This window comes from Cyprinus carpio, chromosome A1, assembly GCF_018340385.1.
Source record: "Cyprinus carpio isolate SPL01 chromosome A1, ASM1834038v1, whole genome shotgun sequence".
NCBI classification, from domain to species: Eukaryota; Metazoa; Chordata; class Actinopteri; order Cypriniformes; family Cyprinidae; genus Cyprinus; species Cyprinus carpio.
This window is the reverse complement of record NC_056572.1, coordinates 13,728,330-13,741,491: the sequence shown is the minus strand read 5'-3', so window position 1 is coordinate 13,741,491 and position 13,162 is coordinate 13,728,330. Positions and strand designations below refer to the sequence as shown.

Sequence of the window (13,162 nt, the reverse complement as noted above, 5' to 3'; positions counted from 1 at the left end):
TACTGTATTTAAATTACTTTTCCTGATAACACAGTAATGTTATGCATTACATTTTAAATTTGATATTTGATTACAGTTACTAATGTCAATAAAATATGCAAATTCAGTGTTAAGAAAAATATTAAGTAAACTGCATTTTAAAATCATGTTTTGCACATCAGTATGCCCTTTAAAGGGTAAGTTCAACCAAAAATGAAAATTCGGACATTAATTACACACCCTCATGTTGTTCCAAACCCATAAGACCTCATAAGTTCATCTTGGGAACACAAATTAAGATATTTTTGATGCATTATGACAGCTTTCTGACCCTCCCATAGACAGCAAGGGTCCTTACACGATCAACGTCCAGAAATCTAGCAAGGAGATCGGTAAAATAATCCATGTGACATCAGGAGTTCAACCGTAATTTATGAAGCTACGAGAATACTTTTTGTGCGCAAAAGAAAAAAAAAAAAAAACTTTATTCAACAATTTGTCACCCTAGCCCCATTTTGGAGAGTATCCACTGAACGCAAACATTGTATGTTGTTCTGTGTCAGCAGCGCCACGCAGATACATTTTCTACGTTGTTTGTGCTTTGATTTGAACTAAAACAACGTATCCTTGTGGTATGATAATAATAAAAGTAGACCTTTTAAAGTTTCAAATGATGTATTACTCTTATCTGTACAATCGAAAATGACAGAACATTTTAAGTTCTTTACACTGTTATCAGGAAAAAATGCAAGTAATCATTCAAGTTGCTGTTTTCGTATTTCTGTAATTTTTCAGCCAATGTTAAATGTTTCACTTTGTTGTGTATTTTTTGGTTTGATAACTTGAAAAGTAAAATAAACTTGAAAGTAAATTGAAAGTAAAGTACATAGTATTCTGATTACTTTTTAAATGCAGTAATTAGTAATCTTATCAAATTGCAATTTTAAAGTAGTAATTAGTAATTTAGTAAAAAGTAATGGATTACTTTTTGATCAACTTGCCCAACACTGATCATTTTGTAGGTCTGTCTATATATCTATCTGTCTGGCATTCTATCCATTGATTGTTACGTCTTTGTTTATGTATTGTTCTGTCCATTTATTGTTTTGTCTTTCTGTCTGACTGGCTATATATCATTCTATCAATCGTTTGGAATATCATTCTTTCTGTCTTTCAGTCTATCAATTTGTCGTTTTGTTTGTGTCATTCTATCCAGCTGTTTATCATTCTGTATATCGCTTTGTCTATCTGTCTATCGTTATATCTGTCTGTTGTTCTGTCTGTTGTTTTGTCTATCTTTTTTGTCTCATTTTGTCTATCTGTCATTTAATCTATTGATCATTCTGTCTCTCTATCAATCGGTTTATCGCTCTATCGTATTGTCTTACTGTCTGTTATTCTATCTAAGGTTCTGTCTGTCTTGATATCAGTTCTGCATCTTGTTTGCTACCTCAAATTCTGGAATTGAATTTGAATTGAAAGGCATTCTTAATTCAGTTCTGGCTCATACAGGTATGAGGTATGGACAGTCTCAAAGTCCCAACATGTTGACAAGGACGCTCATGTCAGAAGACTGTCTTTGTCAGCATTCCCAGAAGCTCATCCCGTTAAGCCTCTTTGATCTTGCTCTCTCACTCTGCCGTACCTTCGTAATCAAGCCTATTTATTTAAGTGCCGTGCGGTTAGGTGTCTTTGATGCTGTTACCCACTGTACTTTCAATCAGCACTGACTAGACCACTCACGTCGCTTGAGCACACGGCATTGTCACTGAGAATGGTACACTGACTTTCACATCAACATTTGCTTTTCATGTCAGTCAGAGAGATTGTGTCACCATGCTCAAGTTCTAGTAAATCTATATTTGTGCCTTAGTCTAGGAGTCTCTTGAGCTCTGTAGATTGTGACTAGTGTTGTTTTCTGCATTCCCCATTAATGGTTGTTTAACATATTCGTTCATAGGGGCCAATGGGCCACCGCTCACAAGACTAAACCCATTTTTCATTATTTTAGATGAAATATTTTTATGTGAAATCAAACTGACTGATTTTGTTTGCTAACACATGGATGTTAACTCAGGGACTTTGGCAGTTATTATGTTTGCATATTTCCTTTGAGGTCAAAGTTACTCCAGATGTAGTTATTTTTTTCTAAAATGGTGATTTTTTAGTGAATTGGATGAAACATTAGTTTGAGTGTATGCTGAGTTTCAGTTTCTGTTTTGTGTTTCAATTTCACTTACAGAAAACAGTTTTTTACTGAATTGCCAGGCATGACACGAGAAAAATACAGTGCAAAGTGACAAATTCAGTCAAATCAAAAACTATTTGATCTTGAAAATAGTTAAATAGAGCACCGTTTTGAACCAATGAGATCCCACTGTGGGCATGTATAGCCAGCACTGAAACAAGCAACAAATAAAGTGTTTAAAGTATCAGATGTTTTTATGTAGGCTAATTGTCTAATGTGCAACAGTAAGATTCTCTTCACAGACTAATTCCAGAACTAAATCTGGTTCATGTTCACATTACGTTTTGATAAACCCTTTTAGCATGTAATTGGCAAGACTGTGATACATCCAGAACTCAATTCAGTGCAAATTCAGATTCATTTGTAATATTGTGTTGGTAAACCACTTTTCCTTTCAAGAGGAACACTGACAACAGTTTGCAACAACAAAGCAAAGCAGCAAACTGAATCAGTCATTTTCAGTCGAATACTGCTGTCAGTGTAAACTAGGGCTGCACGATTCTGACAGAAATCATAATTGTCGATTATTCCCTTGAAATTGTAATTGCGATTATGAATTATGCTTATCATAATTTATATTGAATTATGAATTATTAGCTTTATACCATTGTTTGATGATACTAAAGCAAAAGTGCTGTTAAAATTCTAAAACAAAACAAAACAAATTTAGAGCTCTTTGTATTTAAGTTTTCATAATCTGTTTGACAAAAAAATATGACTGACTTCATATTTCTTCAGACAGAATAATTTTTATTCATTTTCCACTGATTTCCACTGTCTGATGAGCTTAGCTGGTCCCAGTGCTGTATGTTTTCTCTTGCGTGATCGCTGTTCTGGCTCATTCGCTCCTCATATTTCACACGCGTTCATAACCCATCATATCTTTTCCAATGACAAGCTTCCCTTCCACTTCCACTTTGTGTTATGTCCACAACAAACCCAGAGAAATGTTTCTACACGCGAACATGAAGCTAATAAACACACAGTTAAGATAGTATATAACTAGAATGTGATTTTCATGAGAATTGGGGTATTTTCATAACAATGAATGTTTACATGAGAAGGGCAGTGAAGCAGCTGCTCTGGTGGCTACAATCTCTAATCTTTTTTCGTGGCTGCAGCGGGTGCTGTATTTTATTTCCTTTCACTTTGTGAACTATTGGGAATTTACATTATGCATTTAAATTTATAGTACCCACTGCAAAATCATTCTAGCACATTTTGAAAATCAGACTCGTCAGAGAACCTTACTCCAGTCCTCGCAGACCTCAGCCTGGCTCTTCTTTGCTTCTCATTAATGAAGGGCTTTTTTTTCAGCTTTGCCCTGCCTCTAGGAGGCTATTTCAAACGTCCTCACCATGCACTTCACCCCAGCTGCCGTTTGCCATTATTTTTGTAGGTCACTTGATGTCATCATATGGTTGTTGAATGACATTCGAATGAGTTGGTGGTCATCCCGGTCAGTGGAGAGTCGTTTTCACCCTCTGCCCGTCTGTAGCTTTGTTGTCCCCAATGTCTGCAGCTTGACCCTGTTCCTATGAGCCTGACGCTCACCGTATCCCTCTGCCAGTAAACTCTTCTTTTCCTCACTCAAAACTTTTCACCTCTTCTGTCATGGTCTATAGTTATTATTTGATTCCACTTACTTTTGAGGTACTACTAGCACTGTTTTTTGCTATCCAGCTGATCCTATTGCAAGAGGATAGTGATGACCATAGCAATGGTCTGCTTCATTGAGCAGAATGAGGTTTGCCTATGTCAGAATTCAACAGACACAGGACTGGAATGGCTGCCGTACATGTAGAGATGCTGATTTAAGAAAAAAATTGGAGTGGTCTCTTAATTTTTTTTTTCCAGAGCTGTATATATAAAATTAGTGTCAGTGTGACCATAACTTTATTGTGTAAGATTCTGCTAGATTTAGAATTCAGATTCATGTGTTGTTGGCAACCATTATTTTATTTCAGGACATAAAATACAGTAAATTAAACTTTATTAAACACCAACCAAGACTGTATGTATGGCATATTGATTCATACATGCATGCTTTGAACATTAGCCAAGAACCTTTTTTCTCCTATATGTTTTTTATTGCATCTCAAATTTCTAAATCCAGTTCCTCCATCAATTGCAGCAATGCAGTTTTGGGTAGCACGTTGAGGATTGGTCATTCGATCCAGAGCTTTTTGTCGTCCTCCATCAGCACCATTCCTGCCGAGTTTGCTGGTAAAAATAGACCTTCGTTATTGAATCAGCAGTCTCCTCTCAATCAGGCCGCAACACAGCAAATAAAACGTCTTGTACATATTCCAGTATGATCCTTTGCAAAGCATCCGAAAATCCCGATAGCAGTGAAAGTCCTCTATCGGATGTCTTTCACTTCTCCTCACCATCCGTCACTCCGTCAGCGGCTGCGAGAATCCGTCTTTTGGCTCGTACTAATTGGCTTTGACACCTCTCAGCTTATGGCTGGGCTGCTGAGCAACACTGTTATTCCAGCAGGGATACTGATAGCCCCTTTGCACCGGCACCCTGATCCTATGGATTACAGCGCTGCATATTTGGGAATTTGAGGGCGTTAAGTGTCTAGACCTGTCTTCAGCTTGGCCTATAATTGATTATGTGTTGATAATGAATGATATTAGCATCATTTATAATTCAACCACTTCATTAGACCAGTAATTTGGTGAAATCATTGAGTTCAGATGCTTCCATCTAGACGTTGATGGATTAACGAATAACTGGTGTGGTGAATGAAACTGCAAAGCTTTGATTTTCAGTTAGTATTGTAAAGGTTTTTATTGATTGCTAATGCATCGTATTTTGGGTCTGATCAATCACCTGGGGTCTCGACTGCATTAACAGAAGTATATATATAAGATATTCCAGTTTGTGCCATTGTGGAGATCATGTGGTGGGCTGCAGTGCAGTGTTGTTTAAATGTTTGCACATTGCTCCGTTTAGATCTAGTTTCGTGTTATTTATAGCACTATCTCCATTGTAATCCGAGTAAGGAAGGATACCTGAGCGTCTTGCGCTGTTATCCTTGTTGTCATAAACCACCGTAAGCAAGCAAGACCTCAGATAAGCTGACCGTGCGCATTCCTGCCAATGCTATTTTCAAGGGATTTGTGACCTCCCTGCAATAACACAGAGAGCACACAAAAGCTTATATAGGTCACATCTCTGTTTTAATCAGTTTCATACCCTTGATAAGGACAAATATTGTGAATACAAATATATAATAAATACAAAATTGTGCGATTTGATTGTAGAAATATGCACAAAAACATTCTGAATGCATGTAGGTTATTGTGGTTTTTTTGTGATGCTTTTGTCTTTTTTTTTTTTTTTGGATTTATGTGTGGTTGTTTATGGTTTTTTTTGAGTGGTTTATTAGTTTTACAGTATATGATCTGACAGTTAGCTCTGCTGGTTTCATTAGCTGGTGTGTAGTTAGCAGAGGAATTAAAGATAATGCAAAATGGATAAGCTACTCCACATGCATGCATATTTGCAGTATTTTACAGCTTTTTAAACTATTTGCAAGTCAGTTGATTACATTGTTAATAACTGCTTGGTTTAATTAAGCAGCTTTAGTGAACATGCATAAAAATGTATTTTTGCATACGAGTAGATTTATATACAGGTGAGTCAACTCTACTTGTATTATGACTTTTACAGTAATATTTAGTTACAAGCTTCTAGTAAGCTTCTAGTAAGACCAAAAGTTGCAAGCAAAAAGGCTTGATATTCATGAAACTTCATATCTTCATCCAAAACATGAATTATCAACAAAGATTGAAAGCAATTTGAAAAACATTTTTTAAAAGCATAAAGCAGTATTAAAAAAGGATTTCATGCAATTAGATTTAAATTTGTATTTCTTTTATGCAAAGTAAAGCAATATACCAGTTGTTGTTGTTGTTGTTGTTGTTGTTTTAATTTAGCAGAGATATTAATAGTGATGTAGTGTTTTTGTGACTTTTTGATAATTTGTAATATTAGAAATTAGTATTTTTTATTTTTATGGTATTTGATATTAGTTATTATCTGTTAAATGCAAAGTAAAGCAATGTACCAGGAGTTATTTATTTAAGATATCTTAAAAAATTTAATTAAATATACAATAGTTAGAAATAATAATATTTGTGTGTGTGTGTGTGTGTATATGTATATGTATGTATGTATGTGTGTGTGTGTATGTATATAGTTTATTATATTAAATAAGATAATTAAAAATATTTATTTAAATATTTTTTTAATTTAGCAGGGATATTAAAACAGCAATAAAATACAATAGTTAGAAATATTTGTGTGTATAAATAGAATTTCTTTAAATAAAATATAGAATTCTAATATATATATATATATATATAATTTAAAAAATTAGCAGAGATATTAATTCTATTTTATTACAAGAAAAAAACATGCTGAAATATTTAGAAATAAAAATGTGTAATTAAATTATATGTAATTCTAAAAACATTCATAATTGAATTTTTTTTTTTTTAAATCCTTAATTTGACGTAGACATTAAAAAAAATTATGTATATTCTAAAAAATATTTATCATCTGAAAATTACAAGTTTCATGAATGTGTTAATGGATTATTATTTTAATTAATGACATCTATAATTTGTTTTCTTCAGTTTCCTTCAGTTACCTTGTTTTGTAAGTAGCATGAGCATGAGATATTTGTGCTCAAGGTTACCGTGGAGATCTCACACCTCCAGCGAGCAGCTAATGCTGTAGAGTGCATGCAGGGCGACGCAGCATCTGCAGAGGCAGTGAGATTCTCTTTCTGTGTCTCTGCGTGTCCGCAGTATGTGCTAACGCTGCGTTTTTAACCCCTCCTCCACTGTTTCTCACATCCCGGTATCAGTTCGGCCTCCCGTGTCACTGGATATCCTGCAGCGGAGGTTTAATGCAAACACACGCTTGGCATTGTTGAGATTGTTCGTATTATTTTTGTATCTTTGGTATATATTGCAGTATGAAGCATACATGATTACTGTATTGATGTGGTTTGGTTTTCATGTATGTTTTAGTGTCATTTCTATGTTGTAGTTGTTATTGTTGTTGTTTTGCAGGTAATAAACATGTGTTTACTGTAGCCTATATAATGAGTCAATAGTTGTGAAATAGTAAGAATAAAAAGCTAGGAAATTTATGTGAATAGCAGTTTAGATCATTAAGTCTTGGGAGAAATGTTTGATTTCATATTGAGATCTTTGAGTTGTGACACTTTTGAGATCTCTTCTGAGATAAATGAGAGATTTTGCAGAAGACTTTAGCAGAATATTTAATTTCTGTCCAAGAGAAACAATTGAGATACTTATAAGTTGTCATTTGTGATCTTTCTTGCCATAGGGTCGGTGTACGAGAGAGAACTGTAAGTACCTTCACCCACCAGCGCATCTGAAGACGCAGCTGGAAATCAATGGACGCAACAATCTCATCCAGCAGAAGACTGCAGCAGCGATGCTGGCGCAGCAGATGCAGTTCATGATCCCTGGCACCACCATGCAGCCAGTGGTAAGAGCCATCTACTCATCGTTGTGTCTAACTGCATATTTACTTGAATTAAATAGTTCACCAAGAAATGAAAATGTGCTGAAAATGTACTCTCAGGTCATCCAAGCCGTAGATGGGTTTGTTTCTTCATCAGAACAGATTTGGAGAAATGTAGCATTACATCAGTCGCTCACCAATGGATTCTCTGCAGTGAATGGGTGCCGTCAGAATGAGAGTCCAAACAGCTGATAAAAACATCACAATAATCCACAAGTAATCAACACAACTCCAGTCCATTAATTAACATCTCATGAAGCCAAAAGCTGCAAGATTGTAAGAAACAAATCCACCATTAAGATGTTTTTAACTTCAAACTGTTGCTTCCAGCTAAATTACAAGTCCATAATCCAAAATAATGCTTTCTTCAAATCTGATGAAAAAACTAATTCATCTACATCTTGGATGGCCTGGGAGTGAGTACATTTGCAGCAAATTTTAATTTTAGGTGAACTATTCCTTTTATTGGAATAGTTTCTTATGTTGTCTTCTTCACAGCCTACATTTCCTGTCAGCCAAGGTCTGGGCTCGAACCCTGGATTGAGTTATGCGCCATATCTGACTCCCATGAGCCACGGCATGGGTCTGGTCCCCACAGAGATGCTTCCCAGCACCCCTGTAATCGTCCCCGGCAGCCCGCCGGTCAGTGTGCAGAGCTCATCCTCCACACAGAAGCTACTGCGCACAGACAAACTCGAGGTGACGCCTCACACAGAGACATTATGAGGCCCTCATTTCATTCGTCTTGAGACGAACCGCATAATTTCTGAACCACAGATGCGCAAAGCACAGTTTGAATCTCATTGCAATAATTGAAATCTAGGTTAAAGGTATTCGAAAACTTGATTAAAAACTTTAAATAAATCTGTATAGTTCATGCTTTTAACTCAAACTATTTACTGTAATATAAAGTATTTGCCTTTAGTATATTGGTTGCAAAAAGTTTTATTTTGTTAAAATAAACATTAATTTAAAAATTATGCAATGTTGTAGTTGCGGCATCTACCAGTATATGGCGAAGAAATTGCAAAAGAAAGAAAAGACCAATCGTAATTCAGTATGCAAGTAAAATATAAGTGAGAAAAGTCTAATCATGTATATAAAGAAAGGATGAACGATCATAATTTGGTGAGCAATCGTAATTCAGTTTGCAATTATATGCATTAAATGAATAAATAATCAGTATGTAAATAATGGCATCATCAGTCTGTAGAACACTTGAACAAAGTCACAGAGAGATTTTCAAACTTTATTGAAGTATATTTAAAGTTTATGAAAACTGAAGACTTTAATCTGTACGTTAAAGACAGAGCTGAATTCATTACCGAAAAATATGAGGATAGAAAAAAGTGTGTAGCGCTATGTAGCGCTAACTCGCAAAAAAATGATCAGCGTGGTTGAAACAATAACAGTTGAAGGTTCTTTGTTTGTGTGCTATTTTTTTTTACTAAATTTTGTGTCACTTAGCTAATTGTTGGTGTCTGTGATAATAAGAGGCTCTGTTCTTCTGTGGCCCTCCCACACTGAGAAGCTGTCGCTGCCTTCGTTAATATTCAGTTCCGTGTGTGTTTATTTCCGTACCTGTGCTTATACATGAGAGCCTTGAAACTTCAATGACTCACGTCTCTGTTTGCATGTTTCTGTTGTGTTCCCTGTTTGTTTTGTCTGCGTGTGTTGGTTTGCGTCCAGGTGTGTCGTGAGTTTCAGCGGGGCAACTGCGCACGTGGCGAGACTGACTGCCGCTTCGCCCATCCTAGCGACAGCCCGATGATCGACACGAGCGACAACACGGTCACCGTGTGCATGGACTACATCAAGAGCCGCTGCTCGCGCGAGAAGTGCAAGTATTTCCACCCTCCGGCGCACCTGCAGGCCAAGATCAAAGCAGCCCAGCATCAGGCCAACCAGACTGCCGTCGCAGCGCAGGCCGCCGCTGCAGCCATGGTGAGCTAATCATGCACAATTGATTTTCAAAATACATGCATACAGTTCTACGTTTTTAAAGAGTCACTTTGTGCAAAACATTAAAGAGTTTTAAAGTTTTTAAATTACACCACCGTGCTTCACCAGCTGCATTTAATTTACAGCAGAATTTAATTTACCGCATTGTCACGACACATTGAATCGTAACTAAGGCAGTGCTTAGAATTGTGAAATCGTTTTCAGTTCTGTGCAAGATAAAATCAATTGACAACACATGTTGAAACTTGCCCGCGGAGGTTGCAATTGAGAAATCTGATGATGTTTAGCACATTAAATGTGGAGCACTGCTTTATTATTATATAGCCATGACCCATCTGTAGAATCTGGGTGGGGTTTCATGCCAAATCTGTGTCGACTCCCTTATCTTGTCCCCGGGGGATTTTAGTCCTATTAAGCAGGGTGAGTAAAGAGAGAGACAAAGAGACGAGCTGCTTGAGAAGACTGCCGTGTGATAAAAATCGCTCTCCCTTCTTATCCATCTAGTTTTGTACTGATGCGATAATTATTAGGAATAGGATATTAATATAATAAGCGCTATGGCTTAAAAGCTTTTTTGCTCACACCCAGGAATGGGGTTTTATTATAATTTTTTTTGTGGCTTTGGGGGTTCTACTCTCCTCTGATCAGTAAAGATGAAATTAAGGAGATGAACGACATCTTCATGCCAAACTGACATGAATGCACAGGTTTATCTATTATCTAAGTGAAACTGTATATTGGGCCAAATGCCAGGCTGCTCTCGTTTGTCAGTTCTAACGTTGCAAGCAAACGACGCAATGCAACATAACAACAAAACCGAGTTTTGTGCTATGCTATAAGCAAGGTATGTCAAGTTTTGTTGCATCTTGCAATTTGTATGGGTTCGATTATAACAGGTACTATTAATTATTGTGCCATTTGCAATCTCTGCATGCAGTTTTTTTGCATTATTCGCTTGCAGCCTAGACAGCAATGTAGCTTTTTGTCTACACTGCGAGCAAATGACGCAAAGAGATTGATGCACCATTATGCACAAAGAAAGAAAGAATTTTGTTGCATTTTGCACTCACAAAGTATAATGTATATTGTATATTGTTGCATCACAATCTCTGCATGCATGTAGTTTTGTTGCATCACTTGCTTGCAGCCTACGCAGTTCTGATTTATGATGGGAGCAATCTAGTTTTTTTCTATACTGCATGTGGGCAATATAAAAAAAAAAAATGCAGCAAATGAGTTTTGTTGCATCTTGTCACTCACAGAGTATATGGCTTTGATTATGACAAGTACCATCAAGTTTTTTGCATCACAATCTCTGCATGCATGAAATTTCAATTTTGTTGCATTTGTTGCAGTAGTTTTGGTGATTATGGGATCAATGTAGTTTTGTCTTCACTACAAGTGAGTGATGCAACAAAACAACAATGCTCCCTTAAAAACCAATGAAACCATGAGTACAGCAAGTGAGTGATGCATCAAAACCAGTATTGCACATTTGCAATGTAACTTTGTTGATTACAATAGGAGCAACTTGTGGCTTACTGTGTAAGAGCAAGGTCTACACTGTAACCCAGCCATGCATCACAACAAAACTAGGTTGCTCCTGTTATAATCAGCAAAACTGTCCACATTACAAGTGGTGTGATGCAATAAAACTTGATATTGCATGCTCTTAGATAGTTTTGTTTTATATAATGGGACTGTACTTGTACCTGTAATGTTTTGCTTACACTGCGTAGAATGGAATGTGGTGCAACAACACTAGATTACTTCAATTATAATAAACAGAAGAGAGTGATGAGATGCAAGAAAAAACATGCAAGCTAGTGGTATTCAGTAGATAGCTTTGTTGATAATAATAAAAATAATCAAATTTTGTTGCAGTGCATTGCTTTATAGCATGGCTGCATTGTAGTGCAGCTTTTTGGATTATAATTAGAGCAATATAGGTTTTTCTACATTGCACAGAAGCAATGTGCTTGCAAGAAAACTATATTTCTCCTATTAAAATTAATAAAGCTGCAAGCTGGTGACAATATGCGATGTGATCTAGCTTGGTCGCATTGCATCCCTATGATTGTTTTGTACACAGTTATAGCGTTGATAATAATGAGCGATTTAGATTTATTTGCACTGCTACGAGCAAAACAGCATAAGACAATGTTTTGCTCCTGCTGAAGCGGTCTGCATTGCAAGCAACTCACTGCAATGTGACAAAGCTCAACATTGTGTCCAAGCACTGTAGACAGCTTTGTTGATTCTAATGAAAGAGAATACTTTTTAACATTGCAAGCAATGCATTGCAGGAAAACTTGATTGCTCCTGTTGTGATCAATGCGACACAAATGTGAATTTGCCATTTATAATTGGAACAATATTATTTCCTTTAAAATCGTTTCATTGAATTATAATGGTAAGAACCTAGTTTGGTCCTGCAAGCTTACAATTCGAGGCAACACATGCGACATGGTGAGCTTGCTGTTTAAAGTTTTGGTGATGTTGTTTTATTGTGTTGTGGTGCTAATTTTATTTGTTGTGTTTGTTTGGATATAGTTTGGTCGCATCACTTGCTTGCGTTGACACAGTAGACACTTTCCCGCTTCAGTGTTTGGCGGTGGTTTTTTTTTATTTTTGTTAGTTTGCTGTCATGGCACTCACATGCTTGGCCTCATTCGTTTTGCTGTTTACTCCATTTTTGCTTTTGCTTTTTGCTGTTTAATCTATTTTTGCTTTTGATTTTGACATGAGTGTTTTTTATTTTTCAGGTTTGACGTGTGTGTAGGGGGTTGAGGTGAGGAAAGTGTCCTTTCCCTGGTTATGATGTAATGCACATAACAAAAGCAGATTTTTTTTTTTCTAGGGTTCAAACCGGGCCACTTACTGTAGGGATGCTGAAGCAATCGATCCCTGCCCTCAACCCCAGAGAAAGGGTTTAAAAGTCAGATGATATAGTTATGACTTCTTCATTTTCTTGTCTTTTAGTTTCTCCTTGTTTTTTGTTTTTTTTTTTCCTTCAGTGGAAGGTTATGTAATTCTGTATGATAAATCCCTGTGGGTGGCATATTTATTTTAATGGTTCTCTATGTTGGTGGAGGGGATCAAATTATTCAAATCTTGGTTACAAGAATACCTTCAACATGCACAATTAACGTGCATCTTATTCTGATGTTTATTAAAAGTATACTTACAAGCTCTGTTCCTAAACCTACTGCATCTTTCTTCCTAGACAGCACTAGACTCTGTCTGTCATGAACATGATGCCAAGGCTGTTCCAAAAGATTTGTGCATTATTATGCTGCTTTCCAAGATATCTTGTTTTGCATAAAATTCGTGCAGGATCCTTCAGGGAGAATTTAATCCAAGAATGTATTTGACAAACTCAGTAAAAAATAAAGATGA

The 13,162-nt window shown here is 36.3% G+C and overlaps 1 protein-coding gene across 18 annotated transcripts in view; it reads left to right on the top strand.

Moving 5' to 3' along the window:
- The window catches only part of mbnl2 (muscleblind-like splicing regulator 2), an 84,913-nt gene that overhangs the window by 56,644 nt on the left and 15,107 nt on the right, over nt 1-13,162 (top strand). For 10 of the 18 annotated variants that reach the window (XM_042744926.1, XM_042745344.1, XM_042745171.1 and 7 more), the window contains exons 3-5: nt 7,601-7,765; nt 8,276-8,500; nt 9,491-9,745. In XM_042744926.1, coding sequence (XP_042600860.1) covers nt 7,601-7,765; nt 8,276-8,500; nt 9,491-9,745 — 645 coding nt within the window. The remainder of the gene's footprint in view (nt 1-7,600; nt 7,766-8,275; nt 8,501-9,490; nt 9,746-13,162) is intronic. The other 8 variants (XM_042745732.1, XM_042745110.1, XM_042745850.1 and 5 more) reach the window with 1 other exon arrangement.